Consider the following 9,017-nt stretch of genomic DNA (forward strand, 5'->3'; position numbering starts at 1 on the left):
ACACGCACACACACACACACACCACACACACACACACACACACACACACACACACACACACACGGCGGCCCCACCGCACACCCAGGGTCCCTGCCAGGGCCTTTCCTGTCCAGCCCGCCCTGCAGGAGGCTGAGGAGAGACAGGCTGACCCTGAGCCCAGCATGTGGCCTGGAGTCCTTTGTCTGGCAGGAGTCTAACCGGCACCCCGCGGGGCTTGGGCCATCACCCCGCTCCCCAGCACCCAGAGAGGCCCAGCGGGCACTCACCGTTCATCACTCTCACCAGCCACCCACATCCATCCAAGTCAAAGCCACTCCGCCCGGGGCACCCCCACTTCCCCTCTGGGCGGTCCCTGGCGGGGAGGAGCCCCTCCAGGGGAAGGTGGCCTGGGAGCCTCTGGTGTGACCGTGTGCTGGCTTTATATTTCAGGATTGAGCTGACCTCTGACCTCACTTCCCTGTAGCAAGCTCCTTAGGTCCTGAGCCACAATATTCTTGCAAATCCTTTTGGTAAGGAGACTGACTGCTTAGACTAGGGGTGCTCCCCTCATCCTGTTAATGTGTCCCCCAAACGACCGAGTGGTCAAACCCCTCCTCCGCCGCCTTCATCGCCAGGGAACACGTGCTAGGCACCAGGCCTCCGCTCTCCGTTCTCCTCCGGCGAACGGGCCTCCTGGCCCAGCCGGTGGGGGCTGGCGCCCTCTGGTGGGGGCCAAGGGGCTTTGGTCCTCCCCTGAGAAGGGGGGTCGAGGGACAGGCAGGCTTTCAAGGCCAGAGCGAGGCTGGCGGCCACAGCTCATTGATGCTAGGCCGGGGCGGTGGAGCGGCCGGGCCCTCTGCCTGCAGGGCCGGAGCTACTAGAAGCAGCAGAGACCACGTGGGTTAGGGAGAGGGGCTGGCACACCTGTGGTCCCTCGAAGGTCCCGCGGACAGAGGCTGTGGCAGGACCTGACCTCAGGCGTGTGCACTGCAGGTGGGAGGGACTGTCAGGCAGGCCTGGGGGGAGGTGTCAGGCTGCACTGTCGCCGGGTCCGAGCTGGGGCCTGGGGGGAGGGAGGTCCCTCCGTTACTCTCAGGCAGCGGACTGCGTTGCCCAGGAGGGTCTCCCCCCTGATCTGTGGTCTCTGGATCGCAGACTCACACCTCGTACTCTGTGGGGTGGGGTGGGGTGGGGTGACCACGGGGGCCGCCTGAGTTGAGGAGGGTCAGGTGGACCTCGTGGTCCTTGAACAGGGTTCCTCCCAGGGTGGGGGAGTTCATGCTCATTTCATCCCTGCCCGCCCAGCACGCTCCCTGTGGCTGTCCCATGAGTCTGCCTGTGGCGTCTGCTTGCTCCTCCTGCCCTGCATGTGGTCAGCTCCTGCGCCCCGTGTGGGGCCCCTGGGTGCCCACCCCTCTCGCACCTGCTTCTGTTCCGGGCATGGCGATGCTTGGGTTGCAGAGGCTGGCACGTCTGGCTTTGCCTTTTCATCTACAGCAAGATAGTTCTGGTGGGGACTGAACTGATGGGCGTGAGGCAGCTCCGGCCCCAGCTGAGCCCAGAAAACTGCCCCAGGAGCCTCGGTATGAACAATACATGCACGTGATTGTCAGTCCGCTGGAACCACGGCCAGGGAAAAGATGCTCTCGTCTTTGCTCACCGAATTCCTACGACCAAACTCTGCCCGTCTCTAATTCCTCCCCTGGCACTCAGGGTCCCAGTCAAGTTGCAGGCTAGTGAACAGTAAATACTGCAACCCCCTGGCTTTAAGGTATCAACTCAGCCAACACACAGTATCGAGAGCCGGACTCGTTCGTGGCCACATGACCTAGCAAGCCCTGGAAGCCTCAGTTTACAAGTTTTCAGGGAATGGCCCTTAGGAAGCAGGACGGAAAGCAAGGACCCAGACCTGCTCCTCCCTTGGGATTCCTCTGCCCCAGGGGCGGGAAGTGGTGAGGTTTCGCACACCCAGAGGCAGCTGCTGCTTAAGAAGACCTGCTTTGTCTCTGTCTGCCCTCCTCCTCCTCCTCCTCCTCCTCCTCCTCCTCCCTGTCCTCTGGGGCCTGGGGCTCACGGCTCACAGGTGTCCTGGCATTGCCGCTGCCTGGCTGGCTCCCACCGCAGCTTCTCTGGGAGGTGCCACATCCCCCCAAGTGTGGCCGGAGGGTGGGTGTGCAGGCTGGTGACTGTGCGCCCCAGCAAGACGTCCCCCTCACCCCAGAGCTAGGGAAGCTGGTGGGCTTGGCTGGCTCCCAATTTGGCAGGAAAAAGACGAAGCACCACCATCCACTCCCCTCCTTGCACACCACCCGCTCTTCCCATCTCTGGGCCAGAGGAAAAGTGGGCCTGGGCTGTAGGCCAGGCTGGCTGATAGCTGAGGACCGGGACCCAGCGCTGCTCCATTCGGAAGGTCCGCAGGACGCCCGGCCGGCGCCGGAATGGACGCGACTCCAGTGGAAGAGTTTGCAGCACAATGGGCGGGGGGAGGGGGCAGAGGAGCCCAGCTGTGGGATATTCTAGTCTCTGCTGCCTGACGTGCCCATGGGTGTGAACTTCTAGAAACTGCAGACTCTGACCTGAAGAGGGCGCCAGAGGACAAAAATCAGATCCCTGCCTTCCCCCAGTGTCTGTTTCCCCGTGTCATTTAGAAAAGGGGGCACACTGTTGGCCTCAGCTGGGGGAGCAGGAGTCCTAAGCTGCCAGTGTCCCCAGAGGGGACAGCACCCAGCCGGTGGGACTAGGAAGCAGTCCAGCATCACAGGACATCCCAGCGTAGCCACAGGCCACGATCGAAATTGCCGGGTGCCCGGCCTGCCTCCCTGCCTAGATGCAGTACCTGGCCTCCCTCCCTCAACCACCAAACGCCTCGCAGACTCGCTAGGGGGCCGGCGGGCCATTGGGCTCCATGCAGGGTCCTGTGCGGGGTCCCGCCGGCTGGGGAACAGACTATCTTGCTGAAGGTGCGGAGCGGTGAACTGCCCTCCATTGTCTGAGAAGCCAGCGTCCAGCGGCCTCTGTAATTCCAAACACCCTTCCTCACCCCACTCCCCTCCTCTCCACCGTATTCACTCGGGCGATGCAATGGGTGACATCAATGATCTTCTCTCCGTTTCTCTTCACAGAACCGAAGAATGAAGCTGCCCTTAGCGCCCTCCTAAAGGCTTTTCCTTTGGCAGCTTAAAAGCTGGAGAGAGAAAATGACCCCAGAGAGCAGCCGTGGCTCCCAGTGCATCTTGCCTGCCCCGCGGGGACCAGACCCTCCGCGGGCCTCCCCGGCTGCGGACCCTGGGCCGCCTTTGCTCGGGGTGTGAGGCCTCCTCCGGGCTTGGGTGGCTTGCTTTGTTACGCTAAAGGGCTTAAGAGTTGTTCTCACTCCCTACACATTGAATTTGCTTTTCGCTCAGCCCTGCCTGCGCCACACACCTGCACCCCTGAGACAGTCGCAAGGCCATCCCTGTACAATCTGTCGTTTTCCTGCAGGCCTCCTGCCTCCTCCCGCACTGAGGCCTCTCGGGTGTGACCGAGGACGAACGGGGCGAGCTGCCATGCTCCCAGCAGGGTCGGGATGGCCCGCTGCCTTCCTCTGCCTTGGGGCCACTTCCCTCTTGCTCTCCGTCTGTCTGGCGCAGTCGCTGGGGGTGACAGACGCTGTATGGATGACCAGGCAGCAAAGCAAAGGCTGGCTATTGGCTTACCGTCCCCCTTGTTCCCTCTGAGGAGGCTTCCATCGGCCCTCTTGTAGCTCGAGGCCTTTTCACTGATGTTCTTACCAGCTCAGCCGCGTCGCCTCCTTTGCTTTGGCTGAAGCAGTAATAAGTATTCGCTTCAAATAGATTTCTCCTCGATTTTGCCTTTTCCTAGAAAGTTTCCGAGACGCGTTAGAGCTTCACCCGGTAACCAGGTTGGTCCCAGGTTGGTTTCCTGGAGTTTTATATGTGACAGTATTTATACCAGGCCAAACTAGTCTACAGTCTTTAGATGTGTAGGTTAAAACATTTTTTTAAAGCAATAAGTTAATAGGAAAACCTTTTCCATTTAATGGAAGGCTGGGAAGTAAATGTCCAGTGTCGGCCCCCGGGCACGTCCCGTTCCCAGGGCCCTTCTGCTCGGGCCTGATGCTTTAGGTTCAGGGCCGAGGGCGGAACAGGCAGCGACCACAGCCAGAGCCACGAAACGACAGATGTCCTCTTGTGGGCACACGGGGCCCACACAGCCATAGCAGTGTCCTCGTCCAGGCTGGGAGCTGCTGATACAATAAGCAGGCGACTCCCTCCAGGTCAGTTACCTCAGTCTGTCTGCAGACTCCGAACGTGGGCACCCGGCCTCACGTCCTGCTGACGGCGCGGATCTGCGTTTCAGCCTCTGTTCAGTCCAATAAACTCGGAGTAGATGATCTTGATTACTGTGTGTTTTTTCAGGTTTGCTTGTTTTAAGAGATAATCTCCTCTGAACCCCTTAAAACTTGAGCTTTCTCTCATGTTGATGCCTGGCACTCACTTTGTTAACAGGATGCAAGTGTCACGGCCCTCGAAACACGGGCGCGTTTGTGTTCACTGGTGGGGGTGCCCACACGTACATCTGATGAGTCCATCCCAGGAGCTCAGTACACACCTTCCAATGCCCAGTGCTGCCCTTTCTTCAGGCGGCGGGCGCAGGGCCCCCGGCAGAGGCTCCCTCTCCTCCACAGGAAACACTGGGAATTATTTCCCGGGTGGCACGGAAGCTGGCACTGGGGACTGCAGTACTCCAGCCTCCCGGTGCCACTCCAGTCAGAACTGCTGGGTGGGGAGACGTGGTCCTTGCAGAAGGGATGTGTTAGGACAAGTGTAAGACAAGCCATCGCACCCCTGCCCAGCAGCACGGGGTGCCGGCCCTGCAGGCGGTGCTGGAGGCTGTGCCCAAGCCGTGCCCGGCCGGACCTGCAGTGACGACAGCAGCCCGGCTGCAGGGAGGTGCTGTGGTCCCACCCTGACACTTGGCTGACATTCTCAAGGGGACCGACGCCAAGCTGGCGGTGTGGTGTGGAGGGAGGAATTACAGAGGCCCGAAGCCAGAGCAGCGAGCCGGTGCCAGCACACAGCACCCGGTCATGCCAACAGCACAGCAAACCAGGCAGAACAAACAACCAAACTGTTCCCTGCCTGCAGTCTCACACCCTTTCATGTCTGCAGCTGCGCTGGGCAGATAGCAGCCTGAGTGTCATAAACAAAGCCCATCTCCAGCCACACCGGAGGGGCAGGGACCCGCAGGCCATAAGGTGTCTATGCAAATCAGAGAGGCGCCCCTTCCTCTGAGCAGTGGAACCCCACCCCCACCCCTCGCCCTTGGCCGTGCACATCTGTACGCTCCCCCACTCCCCAGCCCACAATGTGCTTTCTCCTCGCTTCTGGCTCCTCTACACGAAGGCTGCTTCTAACACATTTCCGCACAGAACCTCCAGCCCTTCATGGGACCCACCTTCTTCCTCCTCGCCTCACTGAGATGTGTGGTCAGCAGCAAAAGGCGCTTCCGGGGAAATCAAGCACCGAGAACCCGAGCCATAACTTGGGGGTCCCCAAATCTCCAGGGTAGCCCCAAGTCTCAGCTCGTGTTTAGAACCCTCTAGCTGAGTCCTCTAGTCTAGACCACACCGCCCTGTGTTCTGAGTGGGCTGGTTGGAGTTGAGTTTTCTGCTGTTCTGGATGCTCGTGCAGCACTCCCTGCCCCCGGAGGGCTCCCCGGCCCCCGAGGCTCACTGCTCTCCCCGCCTGTGTCCTTTCTCCCGGCAGAGTTCAGAAAGAGCAGCTGGCGGCCATCTTCAAGCTCATGGAGGACAACAAGGAGACGTTCGGCGAGATGTCCCATGGCGACGTGCAGGAGCAGCTCCGGCTCTATGACATGTAGGCTGCCACCTCCGCCCGGCGACGCGTCCCCACTGCTGTGCCGTGACGCTGCCTGACCCGACACCAGCCCTTGTGACGTCGACTTTCGTAGGAAGAGGTTCATCATGTACAGATCTGCTCAGTCCTCGCAGCCTCTGTGTTGTTACAGGAATCAGGACTGTGGTGTTCAGGGGAGAAAGGCCCGGCTCCTCTGGCTTCTGCCCATGGGTGAGGCCCCAGCTGTCCCATAGGTAACCCTCCCAGGCCCCAGCTATTCCATAGGTAACCCTCCCAGGCCCCAGCTGTCCCATAGGTAACCCTCCCAGGCCCCAGCTGTCCCATAGGTAACCCTCCCAGGCCCCAGCTGTCCCATAGGTAACCCTCCCACCAGGCCCCAGTTCCATAGGTAACCCTTCAGGTTCCAGAGGTTCCAGCTGTAACTCTCCCAGACTGTCTTCCACTCCCGACTGAACCCTCCACGCAGCCCCAGGGCAGGCATGGCCCCGGGAGGGTTGACCTGAAGGCTCAGCCCCCAGCACACATGTGGAAGGATCCCTGGTGCTGGGGGAAGATGTGTATCAGGGCTGTGGCCTGCATGTCCAGTCTGGTAACACTACACGCTCACTCTGCCTTAGAAGGACTTCTGGAAGCTTCTGTGACTGTAGGGAAGCAAGCAGTGGGGGAGCACTCTTTCAGCAAAGAGGCTAATTCAACCCCACCGTCCATCCTGGAACAAAGCAACCGTCTCAGGGTTAAGCCCCTCTCAGCATTTCCCTCACGTAGCATGAGACTGACTTTACGTATAACTAAGTAAGCACCTTATAAAGCACCTAGCACTATGCCAGACACAACAGACAGAAGACACAAACCCTGGGCACGCGCCTGCCTTCGGGGAGGTGAAAGCGCTTTAGAGAAGACAGGCCCGGCACAGGGGAGGAACCTCCCCAGGCAGCATTCAAGAAAATGCTAAAACATAACGTCAATAAAACCTCAGAACAGTCGGGGGCCCCTCACGAGAGCCACGCGTTTCTGGGGGGCGCAGGCTGTGTCTGATCTCCCCGCCGGCGGAACATTTCAGAGCCAAGTGAGTTAGGAAGAAGCCATGATGTTCTTATATTTTTTTTATTTGCTGGAATAAAACGAAATCAACACACAGAATTAAAAGAGGCCGGGGCATTTTAGGACCTGAAGTCAGCAACGCTGGGGACAGGCACCTCCTCTCATCTCCCGCTCACTAGACCCGTTCTCGGGCCTCCTCCACCTGCTGCTGGAATTCCTTTGGCTTCTTTGCTGACAGTCGGCATGGCGGGCAGGCTGCTCTCTCGTCCGGGGTTATACTCAAATGTCAGTGCTTTTTACTCTTAAAAATTATTTTTATCTTTTTTGCCAAGCTTTTAAAAATTTTATGATTTGAGAATTGTTTGTCCCCTTTCTGGGGTCTCAAGGACCCACTTACGTGGTTTTATCTCGCTATTCCCTGAACGCACACAGCAGGCAGGTCTCGGGGCTGCACTGCGGTGGCACTGCCCCTGGTGGCACTGTACTTCCCTTTCCTCTCCTCCTGCCCCCTGTCCTTCGCTGCCTCACTGGGACACCATCACGTCCATTTGTGGCCAGAAGAGTCCTCTTAAAACAAAACTCATTTCTTTTTTTAAATATATTTTTATTGATTTCAGAGAGGGAGGGAGAGGGAGAGATAGAAACATCAATGATGAGAGAAAACCATTGATCTGCTGCCTCCTGTACGCCTCCTACTGGGGATCGAGCCTGCAACCTAGGCATGTGCGCTGACCAGGAATTGAACCTGTGACCTCCTGGCTCATAGGTCGATGCTCAACCACTGAGCCACATCAGCTTGGCTAAAACCCATTTCACACTGACACCCCTATATCCCCCAGATATCAGTATTGCTACAGGTCAAGAAAATCAAAGTATCTTCCAAATAACGTACCTGCTGATTCGAGCCCATTCTTAGAAGTTTCCTGGCAAAAACTTTAACACAACCATAAGATAGCATCTCACCCTGCAATTTGCAACCACCCGTTTGTTCACAAGTGTGGAGAGGAAGACAAATTCACCCCATTAGGGCCACAAAACAGCAGAAGGTAGGGAGAAAAATCAGAGGGTGGCTTCCACAAGCCAGGCCACGGCAGGCCACCGCCAGGGTGTCACTGCCAGGCGGGGCCCAGGAGCCAGGCGGAAGGGAGCTCTCCAGGCCTGGAGGTTCAGAGACTTCCCGGGCGCAGTGTCCTCCAGCAAGAGCAGCCTCTCCGAGGCGCTGAGGTCCTGCCGCCCCCCTTCACTCCGTCACCGCCCCCTTCACTCCATCACCGCCCCCTTCACTCCGTCACTGCCCCACTCTGGAGCCCTGCTCCGAGGCGCTCACACACACAGCTGTGGCTTGTCACCCATCACACACCTGCCGTGGATTAAAACCATGTCCACAGACAGTCCGTGTCTGTTCACCAAACTCTCTTTGCTGGAGACTTTTCAGGCCTCCTCCTTCCCTCTAAGTCTCTAGTACCTGCCAGCATCGGACAGAATGAAGTGTCTCCTCACTTCCTGCCCTTAAAGTCGCTGCCTTTCCCAGGGGCTGTATTGAAGGAAACGTGCGCTCTGAGCAGCCTGAAGAGCTGCCTAAAGCCCAGGGCAAGCTTGCTGCGAGCTCCACACACAGCTCCCCTCCAGCCGCCCCCCTCCTCTCCCCCTCACCACCCTTTAGATCATTTATACTTGTTTTCAGTGTTTTAAAACCTGAAAATGTAACTAGTTTTTCTAAGAACAGATCACTTGAAAGTTGTTTTGTTCTTCCCAATTTGATGATAAGAAATACACTTGTCCAAAGGACGGCCCTGTACTCACAGTTTGATAAAGTTTACCTTCTGGGCAGCTGTCTAGGCCTGGAAGACGGCAAGTGGACGCACGGCTGGGCCCAGACAGACGGGGCCTCCTGTGCTCCAAGGCCACAGGCAGCCTGTGGCACCAGGCACTGAAGGGCAGGAGCGAGGGGCTCTGCTTCTCCCTGCGCCATCTGGACACACCACCACCCTCACTGCCTGGGATCCAGGGCCAGGCTCCACTTCTCACTGTAGAAGGAGAGGTTACATGAACGCGAGGCAGGGAAAGTCATTTCCTTTCTCCGCTCCTCGCCTCCCTTAACAGCAAGGCCCCAGGACG

The 9,017-nt window shown here is 58.3% G+C and overlaps 1 protein-coding gene across 1 annotated transcript in view; it reads left to right on the forward strand.

The window, feature by feature from the left end:
* The window catches only part of MXRA7 (matrix-remodelling associated 7), a 17,979-nt gene extending 10,725 nt beyond the window's left edge, over positions 1-7,254 (forward strand). Inside the window, exon 6 of the mRNA XM_005884332.2 lies at positions 5,748-7,254. Within this exon, the coding sequence (XP_005884394.1) occupies positions 5,748-5,862 (115 nt within the window). The 3' untranslated portion in view covers positions 5,863-7,254. The remainder of the gene's footprint in view (positions 1-5,747) is intronic.
* Positions 7,255-9,017: the final 1,763 nt, after the last annotated feature.

This window comes from Myotis brandtii, unplaced genomic scaffold, assembly GCF_000412655.1.
Source record: "Myotis brandtii unplaced genomic scaffold, ASM41265v1 scaffold825, whole genome shotgun sequence".
Lineage (NCBI taxonomy): Eukaryota > Metazoa > Chordata > Mammalia > Chiroptera > Vespertilionidae > Myotis > Myotis brandtii.